Source organism: Typopeltis vanoorti, chromosome 16, assembly GCF_054136105.1.
Source record: "Typopeltis vanoorti isolate ZY-2024b chromosome 16, IOZ_Tvanoo_1.0, whole genome shotgun sequence".
Lineage (NCBI taxonomy): Eukaryota > Metazoa > Arthropoda > Arachnida > Uropygi > Thelyphonidae > Typopeltis > Typopeltis vanoorti.
In genome coordinates this window covers 77,399,563-77,419,037 of record NC_143564.1, presented here as the reverse complement: position 1 = coordinate 77,419,037, position 19,475 = coordinate 77,399,563, and the positions used below count along the sequence as shown (strand labels likewise).

Genomic DNA, 19,475 nt, shown 5'->3' with positions numbered 1-19,475 from the left:
CTCCTGTTTGCTGGTAGTTTTCCCCTCCTTTTATACATCCTGGAAATCGTTTTATAGGCTGGTGGTGGATGACTCGCTATCTGTTGTGTCACAAACACCTTCAATAAGAGATTTTTTAATGCCAAAATTACACAAAGTCCCTTGTCTCTTATTCATATTAAAATTTAAATCTGCAGGCCTATTACTTTTAAAAAATCACGGCACTACGGTTTCGAAACTTTTACCCTACAATATGAACTTGCGAAGTAAGTATTCAGTATTACTAGATTTGAGAACCGGATACAGACTATCTTGATCTTCAATTTTAGTGGAAAAATTTTCTTTATACTTCCTTGCTGATTGGTCACTAACATTTGCAAGACAGATGTTATTTCTTTCAGTTTTGAAAAAAAAGGATACGCTGTCCATTGTTGTAATCGGCTTGCAGGCAATTTTTATGACCGGTCATAAACAGTGGTATTCCCTTTCCCAAATATTGAAAGGTTTCAATGTGTGAAAATTGATGATAATTCATGAATACTTCCACGTTTAAAAATACATGGCTTGGTCACTAACATTTTCTACACAGATGTTATTAGGTGTTCTGGGTCTGAGCTTTTCGACATATTCACGAATATTATTCTTCTCGTAATATTTCCACTATAAAATATTTATTCATGAAAAATGCTCTAGGAGAACTTCTTGCAGAATGTACTTCTGCGGAACACTGGTATTTTGCGGAATACAGTTTGGGAACCCCTGAACTATATGATGATGGTATTATAAGTTGGTCTCTTTATCAGACCCAATCAAATGTCCAGGAAATATCAATCCACATAACTTTACCCAAACCTTTCCTTGGCTTGTAACTAAAGGTTTTGATGTGTGCTAATAGATCTGTTATAGATCTCTTATGGTAGAATTCATACTGGTGGTCATGAATTACTTGGTGGATCTCATTTCAAAGAGGTTGACTGCTGATAACCTTCTTCCCTGAGAGAATATTACTTGAGATGAAGGTAACAGAATGATAGTTTGAAGGTAGACTTATATTTCCCTCACCAGGTGAGTATGAAAAATTATACAGATGATAAGGGGGTGGGCATTAGTAAAGGAGAACAAGTTTTGATCACTGAGCAGAGCTACCAACAGAACCAGAAGACTTACTAGTATCTAGGCTATTTGACATTCTTCTCTCATCTTTCTGATGAATGATGAAGAAAACAATGTACTGTTTTTGTATAGTAGAAGGCAGTGTGACTAGGTAATCTACGTAGAAGTTGGAGAAGATTATTATAATTATTATGCAAGCTCCTCCAGGAAACCAAGCACTCATCAAGGGAGGTCAAGTTTATGTCACACTATGCATAAATAGCTGATCATATTTTTGTTTAAAAACATTCACTGAAGCTGTAACATCTACTGGTAGTACATTTCACACACTCACCCACACCATAGGACTGAGAAGAATCTGGGCCTGATGCTTCCTATTCACCCTTACTCTATTTCCAGGGATGACTTGAGTCCTCCTCTCCCACTTGCTGTAAAATATCAGTTGTGTCTATACTCCAAGATCTCCTGATATGTTTTTGTCATATCTTCTCTCTTCTGTCTATTACTCAAACTTTGAAGACCACATTCTCTCTCTGTTGGCACAATTCTCTCTCTCTCTCTCATTTCTACAATTCTGCATAATTCCATAGGGCAGATATCATCTTGGTTACTGCTAGATCTTTTCATTTGTTTCATCATCTTCCCCTGAACCCTGGTGACCATAGCTGAGGACAAATATATTGAATAATGATGAAAGAAGGTCATGTTCCTCTTTGGGCAATATTACAATGACACCATTTGGTTGGTTGTGAAAGAGAGTGAAGTATGGAAAGACAGAAAAAAAATTAAAAATTGCTCCAAACAAAACATCAAAAGTTATCCCAAAATGCACAGCATGCTTCCTTTTAAATACATATTGACATGCAAATGGGTAAGTTCATATCCAGACTAGTTCTAACCTTTAGTGAGGTCTCATTAGTGGAGATAAATGATGAAAACAAGAATATAATTTCTTGTCGAGTAAGAACTGACTTTTTGATCCAAGGAAAACTTGTTCTGGCATTGGCTAGGGACAAGAAGGCATAACTGTTCATTTGAGAAAAAGGCAAGCTATGTATACCTTTCAAAGTTGGATTAATGTTTTTTTCATACCTATTGAGAACTGCACAGTAGGCTGAGTGCAATGCGAAGTTTTTATCCTGCAGTACTTGTGATATACTGAATTTTTTGCTTGAAGTGCCTTGGCACACTTGTTGGAAAATCAAAGCTTGATTTTCCAACACAGTAATCAGACCATGAGAAGGAAGAATAGAATCATCACAGAGGTCACTGTGGTGCCAAGGGCACAAGACTGACAATAGTTGAGGGAAGATAATTTATGGAAAAAAAAATTCAAACAAGATTATGGTTTTGGTTACTATGAAAAGAAATGACCACAGTATACTAAAAAGAGAACTGGTTAAAAAAATATAACATTGTTGGGAAGATACCCCGTGTGGTGATCAGGGTTAAAGAATAGTCCCAATGTAGCCCATGCATATCGTAAAAGGAGACTAAAATGGATACCCATAACCCGGGGGTATAGCCGGGTTCCTTCTTGTAAAGTTGGGCGCAGGGCTAACAACCCTGTCCTGTAAAAACTCAACTTGTTAAGAAAGTCAAAAGGAAAATTAGCCTGACAGACTTCACAGAACAACCTGGACAATGGAAAAAGGATTATGAATATTGGTTTGGAAGTTGGAATGTCTTAAGCCTGAACAGACCAGAAACACATACTATTTTTTTACAGTGGAGGAGATCGAAAAGCCTTTGGTACCACATTTTTGGTTAATAAAAAATGGAAACACTTGATTCTTGATTTTAGACCAGTTAATGAATGACTTTGTGTATTGAGAATAAAGTTTAAGATATTCAATATTTCACTTATATGTGCACACGCACCAATTGAGGACTCTTGTGAAGAAGACAAGATGAATTTCTATGAATTATTGGATAAGATATATGATCAGGCACCGAAACATGTAAAAATGGTTCCAGGAGACATGAATGCCAAAATAGGAAAGGAAGAGGAGACCTTCCAACCAACAATTGGAAGAGATAGTGCACATGAAGAAAGTAATGAAAATGGCATGAGACTAATTGATTTTGCAAGTAGCAAAAATATGATCATATGTACAACCTGTTTTCCACATAAAAAATTACATAAAGTTACCTAGAGATTGGCAGATGAAATAACAGAAAATCAGATAGATCATGTGATGATTGATAGACGACATGGGACATATATCATTGATCTAAGAAGTTTTAGAGGAGCGGATCGTGAAACAGATCATTACTTGTTAAGAATTAAATATAAACAAAGGATAAAAATTAATAAAGTACCTAGGTAGAGGAAAGAGAACACCAAGATATAACATCCAAAAATTTAAAGATGGAAAAATCAGACAAAAATATATTGAAAAATTGAGAGAAGAAATAAATGAAGAAAATGAGGATGACTATACAAATGATATGACTATAGATAAAAAATGGGAAGGGATCAAGAATAAAATTACTAAAGTGTCTGAAGAAGTCCTGGGATTCAGAAAGAATGATAAAAGAAATGAATAGTATGATTTGGAATGTAAAAAATGTGTTGAATACAGCTCTTCTAAAGATGCTTGAATGAAAAACTCGAGCAAATGAGAATGAATATAGAAAAAAACGAAAACAATCCAAAAAGATGTGTAGAAGAAAAAAACGTGAATGGGAAAAGGCAAGGCTAAATGAAATTGAGGTTTTGAAGAATACAGGACAAATTAAGAAAATGTATAATTAGATAAAGGAAATTAAAGGTGGATTTCAACTCAGAACAACTTTCTGCAGAGACTATGAGGGCAACTTGCTTGGTGGAACGGAGGACATTTTGAGAAGATGGGCAGAATATTTTGAAGATCTCCTTCAGGACAAAACAAGCTTGGAAAATAATTTTCCAGAAGATGAGTTTAACGAACCCCTGGCAAGTATAGGAAAAGCTGAGACAGAGGAAGCACCAGAATTAAATGAAGTGGAATTAGTCCTAAAGAGAATGAAAAATCATAAAGCACCTGGTGAAGATGGAATACCAGTTGAGATATTAAAATATGGTGGGCAATCACTATTAATCAAAATACATAAGTGCTCGTCACAGGTACGGGAAACTGAGTCTATGCCTACTGAATGGGACACTGCTATTATCGTTCCTATACATAAGAAAAATGACAAGTCTCTGTGCCAAAATTCTAGAGGAATATCACTGTTAGCAGTAATTTACAAAATATTTGCAAGGGTACTGGCAACTAGATTGCAACCCTTTATAGAAAAAACACTGGGCGACTACCAATGTGGCTTTAGGTATGATAGATCAACAACAGACCAGATTTTTACAGTACGAACTATAATGGAGAAATGCTATGAGTTCAGTATCAATCTGCACCATTTGTTTGTGGACTTTAAACAAGCCTATGATAACATCAATAGAGATAAGCTATTTAAAGTCATGAAGGAATTCCAAATTCCACCTAAACTGATAAGATTAGTTAAAATGACACTCAAAAATACCATGGGTAGAGTGCAAATACAGGACAAACTCACACCTGAGTTCAGGATTACCAAAGGATTACGACAAGGAGATCAACTATCAACAATGCTTTTCAACCTATGCCTTGAAAGGGTAATACGAAATGTAATTATAAACAGAGGTGGAACTCTTATGAATAGAAGTCTACAGCTTTTGGCTTTTGCAGATGATGTGGACTGTACTGCAAGGACTGAGAGAAGCCTCAGAGAAGGTTATAGACAAATGAGAGAGGAGGCAAGGAAAATGGGACTACAAACAAATGAAACTAAAACAAAATACTTAATTGTTGCCAGAGATAAACAAAAAATTGGAAACAGCCAAAGTTTCACAGTAGATGAAGAAACCTTTGAGCAAGTCCAGCAGTTCAAATATTTGGGTTCAGTAATAACAGAAAGTAATGATGTGTCAGTTGAAATTACCTATAGAATAGCTGCTGCAAATAGAACTTATTATAGTATTCAACCACTATTAAAATCTAATTTGATTTCGATAAAAAGTAAAATCCAGCTATATAAAGTAATCCTCAAACCTGTACTTTTGTATGGCTGTGAAACATGGACAATGATCCAGAGAGATCAAAACCGATTACAAACATGGGAATGAAAGGTTTTAAGAAAGATCTTTGGCCCAATTAATGAGAATGGACTTTGGAGAGTGAGGAATAACAAAGAAATAATGGAGAAATTTAATGAAGTGGATATTATTACTGAAATAAAGGTGAGAAGACAGATATGGCTAGGACATGTTCAGCAAATGGGGGATGACAGAGCCATAAAAAAGGTCTTCATGTATGGACCAGGTGGATCTAGGCCCAGAGTACAACCAAAAAGGAGATGGCTTGACGACGTGGCAGATGATTTAAAGAAAATGAGAGTAAAGAACTGGAGGAGCAAGGCACAGAATCATGAAGAATGGAAGGCTATCCTGAGACAGGTCCAGGTCCTAAATGGACTGTAATGCCAAGGATTGTTGGGAAGATTATCATCATAATCAGATCTCTATTGAGTGAAAACACTGATTATGGAAAGTTCTACTATCATACACATATAACTCATCATTCTATGCTTTAAATTCATTCTACACTCAAAACACTCTCGGGCAATACATTCCATTCATCAACCACTGTTTACACAAAAAAAAAACCTGCTTCTCACTTTCCATTCACACTATTCTTATACAGTTCAGGAATAACTTCTTGTTCTATCCCTGTTTCCACCCCACTCTATGCAAAATCTCCACAATGATCCAATAACAAACCCTTGCCAACTTATGTCTGAGTTCAATTCATCCCCTCCTCCTATCATGAGGCTTTGCAAAAGGCATTTCCTTAACCTTTCTTCATGCCAAACATTATAGAAATAGACTGACCACCTTAGTCAATCAATTCTGGACATTTTCTTCATTCCTAAAAAAGCAGAGAAATAGATCTGTGTATAAGATGATGAATGTGTTGGATAAGAGAGAATCATACACAGTGATATTCTTGGACTTTGCAAAAACATTTGATATATTACCACATGATAACTTGGTGCACAAGCTGCAGAGGATAGGAATAGATAGTATACTGGTTAGATTTTCTTTGCATGGAGAGTGGTTGAACCGTGGAATGCACTGCCTGATGGAGTGGTGAGAATGAGAACGGTCAATGAGTTTAAGGAGTGGTATGATAGACTTTGTATTTCTTAAGGGAACCTCCCCTCGATGAATCTTGACAGACTTTATGTTCCTAGGAAGGACCTCCCACGATGAGTCTTTTGACTACATGGAGGCCTGAATATAATAATAAAAAAATGCAAGGTGTTACACTTTGAAATACAGAGATATATGGCTACGTACTATATTGGTGGAACTGTACTTAAGGAAGTAGATGAGATTCATTATCTTGGAATAATGGTGGAAAGTTGACTGAAATTCTGAGGGTGCATAACACGTGTTGCAAAAGACTGTTGTGCCCAGATTTGGTCATCTAGTTTTCACTGTGATGTAGAAACATTACAGAGAGGATCCAAAGATGAATAACCAAAGTGATGTCAGGACTCTGAAGAGTTGGCAATGAGGAGCGTTTGAGAGAATATGGATTACAGAGATTGGTGTATAGGAGGAAAAGGGGAGATATGATAAGAGACCTTCAAGTTAGTTAAGGGATTCTATCAGATTAATACAGAAGGAATTATAAAAAAGAGTGGATGTTATGATGGGAAGAATGAGAGGCCATCCCTGTAAGTTTTATAAAGATGTGGTGAAGAAGGGTGTGAGGAGTAGATTTTACATAGAGAACTGTTAGTGAGTAAAATACATTACCTGAGTGAGTTGTGAGTGCAGCTAGTGTAAATAACTTCAAAGCTCATTATTATTATTATAGACATGTTGCTGGTGGAGTGGGCCTCCCATGATTAGTCTGTTGACTCCATGGAGGTTACCAAATAATAATAATAGTAATAATAATATGGATATGTGCATATGCACACAGTAATCCACATGTGGTCTAACAAGACCTTGTACACACAAAACATAACTCCTTACTTCAACATGTCAATGTCCTCTGCATCACTGTCATAATCCATTGTCAGTATAGATGAAGCCCTTTGGTTAGAAAGACCTGGGTTCAATTCCTGTCTATGACACGAGGAACCTTTATTTGGTCTCTTTTGACTAAAGGTGAGTTAGCCAGTCTCATATGGAGGTAGAAGGTTTTCCACTCAGAAACTCGGGTTTTTCTTCCCTCAGAACACACACAGATCTACAGTCATAAAAAATATATATACTTAATCACTCATCAGAAGGGCTCAACCTGCACCCCCCAAAGGGATGGAGGAGAAAGGGGTGGAAACCCAATATAAATATATATACTCCTAGATTGTTTATCTCTTTCACCTTCTGTAAGTTTATATCATCTGCAGGTAACTGCACTTCCCCATTCAAACCCCTTCCATTATAATGAACATATAAATAAAATGCCAATAGTGGCAAAACAGGCTCCTGGGACATGCTACTTGAGATTTTCTTCTTTTGAGATATTACTTCACTATAAACAACTTGCTGATAACTATCAGACTCCTATCCAATGAAGTAATCTATTATCTAATCTCATCCTTTCCATTTTAATTCCAGCTTCATGTAGTAACCTATGAACAACCTTTGCAATGATCAATGATCTTTGGAATGTGAGATATGAAGACACTGAGGAAATAAAATTTGCAAAGCCTCATAAATAAATAGAATGAAGAGAGGAGATATGATTAAGATGTTTTTGTTGGCATGGGATTGTTACTGGATTAATGTGAAAGAAATTTTTCATAGAATGGGAGAGGGAAAGTAAAACAAGAGGCCATCTCTGGAAACTGAGCAAGGGAGTAAAAAAAAGGCACACTCTTTACATGGAGAGTGGTTATGAGCAGAATGCATTATCTACAATGTGGTGAATGAGTTTAAAGCACAGTTTTAATGAACTTTGTGTGTAACAGGTGTAGCTCCCACGATGAGTCTTTTAACACCATGGCAGTTTTGTGTTAATAATAATTAATAATATGCATCTTCCTTGTCCAATGCATGCGTAACCTTGTTATAATACCTAAGTAGAATGCTAAAACATGCTCTCTTAATAAATTGCTAAAACTCATGATAAGCATCAGAGAGTTGCTGAATGCTAGATCCTAGCTCTCAACAACCTCTTCAATGCCTTAACTATGACTCCAGACACACACACACAGATTTTCCTGTAAGTTAGAGCCTTAGTCTTATCAAAATAAAAATAGCCAGTGAGCTAATGGCATCATTAAGTACATACATGATGCCATTAGCTCACTGGTACATTCTACCAAACACATGCAGTGATATGTCATAAGTAACTAAAATCAAGCTTAATTTCTCGTGTATCTCATCAGTCCTTTCTTCTCTATTCTGTCTGCATGATTTGATTCACACTTATGAGAATGAAATACTTTGATGAATTTTTCATCAATATCTTGACTATATCTTTATATCCCTCCATTCCACTATTTTCACCAACTAATATAATCATTCTTTCTTCTACTGGCCACATATCAAAAGAACCATGTTGATTTTTCTTGGCTTCATTGGTTAATTTTGGATCAATTATGCTTTTGCTATTCTTCCAAGCAACTTGCTTTCCTAGCATGCTTGTTCTTTGCATTTCTTTGTATTTACCACTCATGCTGCCTTCATGTCTTCTTCATATACTTCCAGACTGCATGCATGGTCTCTTCATTTATTATTATCATTATTTTGGTAACAACAGCCTCATCAAGGAAGGCCCACTTAACCAGCAACATGCCTATCATAATGAGCTTTGAAGTTATTTACACTACCTACACTCAGGCCACATTCCACTCACTAACAGTTCTCCATGTAAAAAATCTCCTCCTCACATCCAGCTTCACCACATCTTTATATAACTTCTAGGGATGGCATCTCGTTCTTCCCATCTTAACATCCACTCTTTTATAATTTCTTCTATATTCATCTGATAGAATCCCTTGGAGGTCTATATCACATCTCCCTTTTCCTCCTATCCACAACCTCTGTAATCTGCATTCCCTCAAACACTCTTCATAACCAACACTCCAGGTCCTGATGTCACTTTGGTCATTTGTCTTTGGACTCTCCCTAGTGTTTTCACATCACAATGAAAACCAGGTGAGCAAATCTGAGCACAATAGTCCATATGTGGTGTGCCCAATCATCACACCACATATGGACATAATATGATGTGCAGTCTTTGCAACACTTGCGATGTGCCCTCGGAACTTCAGTCCACTGTCTACCATCACTCAAAGATCCCAAATCTCATCCACTACATGAGGTACAAATCCATCAATATGGTATGATTTGGCAATCACACTGTTTGGCAATTCCTATAGGTAAAGATGACCTCGCTATTGCTTCTGCCTGGTATCTCCACATCTGGACCTGGCTCCCACTGAAGAGACCTCAATAAAGGTCGAAAACTAGTCTGGGTAGTGGCCCTTCCCTTAATGCATAACATCATACATATCTGCAAGGAGATGTGTTTTGCATCATGGGAGATACTGGGATAGGAGTGATGGCAGCTTGCTCCACCTTTGCTATGAGTTTCCCGGTGTTGTACTACCTTACCCCCCAGTCCTGAAGATATTTTCAGGCGCAAACTTTGTTTGCAAGTGTGAGCAAAGTTTGCTCACACTTGGATAAAGGATTAAACTAAATTGATTATAATAATAACATCTAACCATCAAAATGAATGATATCAATAAGAAGATGTTCTTTGTTAAGTATTTTTTTAATATCGTCATTACTATTTAGATATCATTACAGTGATATTTTAACTATGTCTGAAAACATTCCTATCTCTAGTAGTGACGTTATTATGTACTGCAAGGAGACAATGTTCTTATTCTGCTCAGGAAAATGGCAATGTGTTGTATAATGATGCACAATTTTTGACTAGGAAAATGGTGGTATAGAATTCATGAAATGCACTGTTCCCTAGACATTTCATGAATTGTGTAAGAGGGATGTACAATTCATGAAATGGGCAAGAAACTACACATTTCATGATTTGCACGTAACATGCACATATGGAATTCATCTATAATACTAGAAAAATTCCTAGATCAACAAAAAAATCGGAACTGCTTTTTGTCAGCTCATCAAGTTCCAATTCCAATCTCTCCTAAAGTCAGTCATGCCAAAACATGGAGTGTTTTGGCATGACTGACTTTATGTGTGTGACCAATGTGATATCCTTTATGTTGGAAAAACCAAAATATCAACTGTTTCAAATAGAAGAACACATTATAAACATCGCATAGCCAGGTCAAAGTTATGGCACTGTTGCATCATGAACTCGCTTCCAAAACATTGATACAGACAGAAAAAGTTACTGAGAGGATTATAGTAAGTGGCTGCAGATAAATTTTTCTAACATGATTGAAGAACAGACAGTGTTATTCCTGGAAGTTAAGCAAAGCACAACCAGCAATAAAGTGAAAAGAATATGTTTCCTAAAAGTGCATGAAGAAGTGGGAATTGATAAATGCACTGATATTCAATCTGGAGAAAAGTATGACAGATATGCTGCACGTAGAAATGATATCTATACTAGAAAAAAGGTGTGGCAGAAGAGAGATCTTGCAATCTTGGATCCTGAAAATTCATGAGTTAATAATACTGTTGTTACAGGGCAATTCATATAGAACATAAACCCAAAAATTCTGTTACAGATGCGAAATGTAGCACTCGAAGCACTGGTGAATTGCTGATTACTTCATGCCAAGCCATTCCATGTACATTTTGAATGATACATGACAACAGTAGCACAGCAATACAGTGTCACAACACAGATTACTCTTTGGACGGTGTGTTTATTATGTGCAATTATTGGGTTCCTCGCAACACAGTGACAATTCAAGACATAATTTTGGTCTCCAATAATTCCCAGTGATGTCAATAATACATGATCTGGCATGGAAACTGGAAAAGACAGGGGTCCCTTCTTGATGAATATGGTAAACATCAGCCACCAATGTGACAATGCATCATCAACAATATGATATGCTCTATCAAACCATGCTTGGCAGAGGATGGCAGTTAGTGCCAACATATAATGCGATTTGAACGTGGAACAAGGTAAGTCTCCTGAAACTGATCAGTTTCTATTCATTTGCCTGTGATCTAGAGGGAAACTTTGGGTTTGGTCCTATATGAATCACTCTGTATTATTACAAATGAAACTTTTATACTTGCTCATTCATGAAAGGCATTTTTCTCCTATTGCTGAATAGCATATATCTCATTTTCCATTCACTGACAAAAGAATAAAAATAATCTATGGTTTTCAAAGTAATTAATATATTTACTTAACAAAATAGTTAGCCCAAGTCTGATAGTACAACTCGCCAGGTAATCCCCTTAAATGTCCTCCACCAGTCATGTTATTATTTGTTTTCATCCATGCTGGTGCACTCCAGGGACTTGCAAATAGCTTTATTGGATTGGAGCTTGCATTTTGGGCCATGCTGATTACAGGAATCTATTAATTAAAGATTATTTCATAATTATATTACTATTAAATTAATAAATTAAACAAATAAGCAAAATCAGGTTAGTTACTTTGAATTTGAATAATTTCAAAGCGTAGCAGAAGTCTTAATTCTTTAACATAATCTTTCACATTTTATAGATATATTAAGGCACATCATTTCAACATGAAATGATGTGCCTTAATATATCCTACCAGTGGAATATGTAATAATAATATGTAAAGATCCATCAAATCTATATTCTTAAAGAGAAAAAAAAGTGTAAAAAAAAGAAAATAATCTTTTACAGGATGCAATTTACAGACAAAAAATGTACTGATGGTAATAGTGTCAGTGTGTAGCAGGAGGAGTAGAAGAGATGGTGAGTTGTTGTAGTGGAGCAGTATGCTCCCACAATGAGTCCATGATCTCCTTGGAGGTGTTACATAATAATAATAACAACCATTATCACAATATACCACTGATTAATAACAAAAATTTACTAAATTGAGGAAATTTGCCAATAATAATAACAAACTCTCAACATTATGAATTTGGAAAGCATGTCTTACATGTGAATCTTTACCCATATGAGACAATGATCTCATATGGGTAAAGATTTTCTTTCATTTAAATATTTAATAAATAAAAATCAAACTGCTTTGCCAATAAAGTTTTACAAAGATAACATCAAATAAATGCAGTAAAGGTTTGATGCAGTGAAGCATAAAAGCAGTTCCCAAGCTCACAGACTCAAACCATGGTGTGAAAGTAGATAATGCATGTGACATATATGATATGTAATAGTTATTGACTGTTTCTCAGGGATGCATGGGGTAGAGGCAGAACTGGCAGTAGGGTCATTGCCACCTGCATGCAGTTTCTATCTAATCACCTCCCTGTAATGATCCGGGCATGTGTGGTTCTTTTATGATAATAAAAATTTAAATTATTTGAAATTTCTTAAATAAATTTTGACAGAACAGCCACACGTTGGTTCGCTAAACGTAATGAACTGGGGGTGTTGATTAGGCAGGATAATCGTTAAAAACCCGAATATTCAAAAAATTCTTAAAAGTTAAAGCAAATTTTGACAAAAACCACTTCACTTAAATCATTGAATATAATGATAGAGAGATTATAGCCTTCTCACTGACCTGAATCGCTAACAAAATTAAAATGAATTTTAATTAAAGTTAAAATTTATTTGAATTAAAGTTTAAAAAATTCTTTCATTTTACAAGTTAGTAAATTCTTAGTAACTTGTAAAAAATTTTTAATAATTTTTATAATTCGAACTATCTTTTAGGAAAATAAAAGAAACTCAAGATAGATGAGAAAATAAGAAAATAATTCAGAAATAATTAGAACATTTAATATAAGTATTCAAAAAATAACATCTTTACAGAATAACAGAAAATAAATTAAATTACATAAATATACTTGAAATTTTTTTTATTAAAATTTTAGGGTTTTTGATTTCATATTCACAAAATTAGAAATAATGGTCTTAATGTCTAATTCTGCACATATATCATTTTCAATAGCTATTAACGCCAAACTAACAAGCCTTTTTTGTGACATACTTGTTCTTAAGTAGGTTTTAATCAATTTCAACTTGGAAAAGGAACGTTCGCCACTCACTACACTAACAGGTAGCGAGAGGTGCCTGCTTGCTGGCCCTGGGTAGAGGTATGTTACACATGGCCTCTCCTACTCAAATGCCACCCTCACCATCTTTCCTTCTTGTGATACATTCTGTTTTCACAAATGAGGCAATAGCAACTAAGTCACAGGAGCATAACTGTTTCATCATACTGGAAGAAATACTAACATAATATCTGCTGATCCACAGATTGTAAGATGGCACTCTGACCACTTGACTCACAACTTCTCAGCTAGTAACTGGTAGGTCATTTAAATTACTTTCAAGTCTAGCAGAAGGAGGCTGACAGGAAGACCAGCCAAGAGATAACTTAAGACCATAATAAGTCACTGGGCCTGCTACTGGATAGGATGATGATGATGACTGTTTTTCATTGCTAATAGATAGTTGCATGAGTATTTTAGTTCTGACATATTAATCAATCCATTTAAGGATTTTGAAATATAAAATATTAGTTGTTTTTTTTCTTTATGTGAATCCCACCAATGAAAATTTTGTAAACCTGTAATGTATTTTAATACTGTGGGTGAGCTAAGGTTAGATACTCCAGGCAGTTCTTCTGCTCTAGAAAACAAATGTGGTACTTATTCTTTGCCACCAAAGGCCTCCATTAAACAGTATGATGGTCTGAAACCAATAATGAAAATCATCTACCACTTAAAAATATAAATATCCATGCACAGCAGGATCGGGGGGGGGGGGGGTCGCCAGATTAGATTGCACCCTGAGGCAAACAATTAAATATCACCCCTGATATAAAACAAAAATATAAGAAAATCTCCTATTGCTATTTTATTTTTATTACAAGAGAAACATTAACGCAATTATATAATAATATTAATTAAATGTTTGCTCTCTATGGGGATATTGCCCAATAAAACTGTATACAAGCTCTTCTAAATTGAAATTATGAGCTATGCCCACCTCTAACAATATAGTTGCTAGACCAACCAATCTTTTTGGGTCATTGCTGTTTGCAAATAATTTTAAATGAGTTTAAGCTTGGAAAAACTTCTTTCCGCACTTGCTATGCTAACAGGAATTGTCAACAATATCCTTAGGGTGGTGGTTACGTTGGGATAAATTTCTACAAGATTTTGGTTTTATATATATATATGTGATAAAATTTGGTTGCATTATTTTTGAGAGAATTTTTACTTCTTCATATAAACCTATTGCATCTACATCAGATGTTTTGCCACTGCTCAAAGCAATTTCCAAGTCTTTGTAATGTTTTAATATTTCGTCAGAACTCCAGTTATGTAAATAATTTATATTATATAAAAATCCAAATAGATCATTGTGTGATCTCAGATCTGTTCAAATCTATTTTGTAAGCTATTTATAGCTGTATCAATTAAGATGTTAAAAACATTAACTTCAAAGTTTTTCTGGGGTAGCTTGCAGCTCATCATGGCTCTCATAGGAAAACATTTTTCGTTTTCTTATTATTCTTACATGAGGAAATTCCAGTCATACATCAAGTTTTTCTGCAATTTCAGTTGCAGTTGTTTTCATTTGTTGAAATCTGTTTTTTCTATAATCAGTTAAAAATTTCAGGATGATGTCAACCTGCTCTAAGGCATGACCAATATTTAAATTTACACTTTGCAACATTTTACTCACTGGGTTTATTAATGATAGAATGTCATACCAAATAATTATGCTACAAATAAATTTGAATTAAGTGATTTTTTCTACAAGGTCATGAGCAGTGCATTTTGTTTCATTTCCGGTTGAACTCGTCAATTGAGGATTTTTGTATATTTCCACGAGTGCATCGTGAATTTCGCAGAATTGAAATCGAATTGGTTTAATTGCTGCAATTTGAGCTTCCCATCAAGTATCAGACACCTTTTATGTCATGTTTGGTAGGCGTTTCAAAAGAACCTACCACCTTGTTTGTCGATCCAGAAAAACAGTTGAATTATTCCAAAAAAATGATACAGTGTCAACTGTACTTTTAGCTGCATCATTAACAACAAGATTGAGAGAATGAGCACTTCATGGGATGTTAAATGCGCAGGTATTTATATTTAAAATGCCAGTTTGTACACCTTTCTCTTGTCCCTTCATGTTAGCGTCATTATCGTAACTCTGTCTATGCATGTCTTCTATATTGATATTCAATTGCTCTAATTCTTTTATAATTTTATCAGTCAACCCAAGTCCTGTTTTATAACGAATTTCCAAAAAAACCATGAATTTTTCACATATTTTCCCTGTTTCTGAGCAAACGTATCTTATTATAACAGTCATTTGTTCAGTATAACTGACATCTGGTGTGCAGTCTATAATAATGGAATAGTATTTGGCTTTTTTAATATCACTTATTATTTTACTTATAAGTAAATAATTCTGTCATAATTTGAATTAACCGATTTTGTATTTCAGGATCCAAATAATGAACTTTACGTTTTTGTTTGTTTTTGGTTATAGTAACAAGATGTTGCTTCATAACTTCAAACAATGCGAAAAGTTCTACAAATTTTAGAAAATGTCCATTGTTAGGAGTATAAATTGTAGAGGATGATCCCTGAAGCGCAAGATTTTGTGCTGCTATGCAACGGATTATTGCTAATAATAGTATTAAAACTGCTTTCCAGCATTGTGTTTCATTGTCCAAAATTCTTTGTTGGTCTACATCAATCGGCAGTTTCAAATTTAACTGGATTGTCAATTCCCTCCACTCAGAAAAACAACGAATATGGGAATGTGAAGTTTCATGCATTTGAAGTTTTCTGTTGATAATTTTCCAATCATCAAAACTGCTTTTCGACATAAGGCCTTTTGCTCTGATGAAACAGGATTAAAATTTTGCAGCAGAAACAGTAAACAGCATCATTTTACCTGGAGTATAGAAGCATGATCGTCTGATATTTTCAGAATTTTTAAGCAATCATTGATAATAATTATTCGAAACTTTTCTACCTTGATCATTCAAAGGATATTTATTTAATTTTACTTGAATACAGCCTTTTCTTATAAGTTCAATTCTAGTTTTGTCATCAAATTTCTCTGGCCAGTAGTATGGATCAGTTTCAATAAAATAATCTTGATTTTTAATTGCATCATCTGTTCGTAATTCCTGTTTGTCACTATCATCGTTTACCTCATCATTTTTGGAATCATCAATTGTTATGGAATTACTACAAATGGTTGTTACGTCAGTATCAGTGGCTGTTGCAGGGGAATCGCTGGTATTGGTAGATGAGGATGTAGAAGCTGCTCCAATGGCTGGTGCTGAAATTTTTATAACTTTTGGTGTTGGTTCAGTTGAAAACTCATTATCTTTGGTGTCTTTCGTTAAAATTCCAAATCTCCTCATATCGCTTTCTTTACTTGCTCTTCCTTTTCTTTTTTTTTTTTTTTTGAGAAAAGCAGCTCCCGATAATTTTTTCACTTTCAAATTACTCATCTAAATGACAATAAATTTTGTATTGATAAATTATTCATTTTTTCCCTATTAATTATTAATTTTGAGTTAATTTATTTATTATTTTTAAGAGTTTTAAAACAATAAAATCTTATTTAAAAAAATCGATTTAAAACCGTTTTCTATGGATTTTTACTATAAATAATTAATTTATACAATAATTTGAAAATGTAAGACTTAGTATGCTGCCCAACGAGCGATTTTGGCATTTTAGCAAAATGTACCTCTGAGTAATATTTTTATAATTTATAAACTACTTATCTTTAAAATTTTATTTGTCTATCAAAAATCCAAAAATAAGTACACAATTAAAATCAAAGACAAACTTGTCCAAAGTCACTTAAACACAGAATGCACAATACACTCAATATGTTTCACATTCAGAAATGAAATGACTAAATATTTGGATAGACCAGTGTTTCTCAAACTTCAGATATCCGTGTATCCCTTCTTAAATTTTCATTATTACAAAGTATCTTATCAAAATAATAATAAATAAATAAAAATATATTTCATTGTAAATGTCTATTTTATTTGAATTTAGATGTCCATTTAAACAAAAAAATATGATTTATTTTTAATAGAACAAAATTAATAAAAATACTATACATTTTTACTTAATATAAATAATTTATCATTAATGAGAGGAGTGAAATTGCTTATGTGTGCATCAGGTGTTGTAGTTGAGTTGTTGGAGAAGCTTGTGAGAAATAGGATCCAGAATTGGGTTGACAACAATGGTATTATCTTTGATGGACAGCATGGATTTGCTAAAGGGAGGTCATGTTTTAGTAATCTACTTACTTATTACAATAAGGTGACTGCTTCCATGGACAGAGGAGAAGGATACACAGTAATATCCTTAGATTTAGCAAAGGCTTTTGATAGAGTACCTCATGGTAAATTGATAGTCAAACTAAAGCAGATGGGGTTGGATATTAGATTAGTGCATTGGATTGGAGACTGGCTATCTGATAGGTATCAACAAGTTGTGTATGGGGGGAGCAATATCCAGGAAAAGGAAGGTCACTAGTGGAGTGCCTCAGTGGTCTGTTTTAGGGCCACTACTGTTTAAATTGTATATTAATGATATTGGTGAAGATTTGGATGGAGATATTCAGTTGTTTGCAGACGATGCAAAGTTGGGATGAACTATGAAGAGTAGAGAAGATGTTGTGGCCTTAAAAGAAGACTTGAATAAATTGAGTGATTGGGAATGGGGGATGTGAGTTCAGTGTTGCAAAATGTAAGATTTTAAAATCTGGAAAACAAAAATGGGATGCAGACTTTATGCTTGGTTAGGATATATTGTCGGAGGCAGAGAAAATAAGAGATCTGGGGGTGATAGTGGATAAGGATCTGAAATTTAGGGAACACATAGCCAAAATTGTGATGACACAAAGGGAATGATGTGGAGGACACTGACTTGTAGAAGTAGGATGATTCTTGTTCCATTGGATGAGGCTTTGATTAGGCCACACATGGACTATTGTGCCCAGATTTGGTCACCTGGTTTTCAAAATAACGAAGGGATGTTGGAGAGGGTCCAGAGGTGACTGACTAAGGTAGTTTCTATCCTCTGGAATGTCGAGTATGAGGAAAGATTGAGAAGATGCAACTTGCAGAGTCTGGTGGACAGGAGGAGGAGGGGAGATATGATAGAGACCTATAAGATATTAAGGGGTTGTTGTAGGATCAATGCTGGAGAGGTTCTACAGAAAATAGTGGGAGATCAGGGGAAAACCAGAGGTCATCCCTGGAAGGCTGTATAAGGATGGTGTGAGTAGGGAGTGAGAGGCAGGTTTTTTCATGCAGAGTTGTGAATGATTGGAATGCCATGCCTGAGAGTGTGGTGTCTGCGGAGAATTTGAGTGTGTTTAAAGCATGGTGTGATGAGCTGTGTTTGATAAAACGACCTCCTAGATGAGTCTTTGACTCCATGGGGGTCTTGGGTAATAATAATATCTGCTATATTGCTCTCTTTTGTGCATTTTATAAATTCAGTCTTTAACATGATCCATACTTAAGAATTTGAAAGCTAAAAAAATTACCATATTTACTGGAATATAACTCACATTTCCCCCCCAAAATTAAAGCAAAAAAATTGTGGTGAATAATATATATGCGGAGATTTTCAGAAACTAAAGTTTTCAGGAAAAAACTGAAAATGGGTATGACTTACCAAGAAGCTCCTATTCACCATCACTTCTTCTGGCCTCAAGAGCGATTTCCATGTGTGCAACATCAAAGTTATCTACCCAAATAGTGTCATGTTCTTTCCAATGACATGCAAAAATTGTCATGGGAGGGTATGTCTAGCAAAAATTACCAGCAATTTACAAGACTTGAGATACATAATGAACAATCCTTCACAAATGACTAATGAGAAATAAAAGCAGAGTGTGAAACAGACAGCAATGGCAGGCCAGTAGAGATAGAGCAGCTATGAAGACATGCATATGATTGGTGCAGTATTAACAAAAGATCGCACGACCCAAAGAAAAAGCAAGCTGACAATTGAGTTGAAATGCTAATTCTCTTCAACCAATTTTCCTAATATCTGAAATACATCCACTATATATTTCTTAGTTTTAACACGTTCATGACAGGGTAGTGACTGGCAACACGTTTTTTTTTTTACACTTACCTGTCGTGAACGTTTTGCCCGAGTCTATACAGCAGTTTCTGTGGGAGGGGATATGTGATTTGATTCATAAGTTAGTG

The 19,475-nt window shown here is 34.9% G+C and overlaps 1 protein-coding gene across 2 annotated transcripts in view; it reads right to left on the bottom strand.

Moving 5' to 3' along the window:
* The window catches only part of LOC150098145 (lysosomal acid glucosylceramidase-like), a 235,650-nt gene that overhangs the window by 138,832 nt on the left and 77,343 nt on the right, over positions 1–19,475 (bottom strand). For both annotated transcript variants that reach the window (XM_090406013.1, XM_090406012.1), the window contains exon 5: positions 11,488–11,660. In XM_090406013.1, the coding sequence (XP_090262139.1) occupies positions 11,488–11,660 (173 nt within the window). The remainder of the gene's footprint in view (positions 1–11,487; positions 11,661–19,475) is intronic.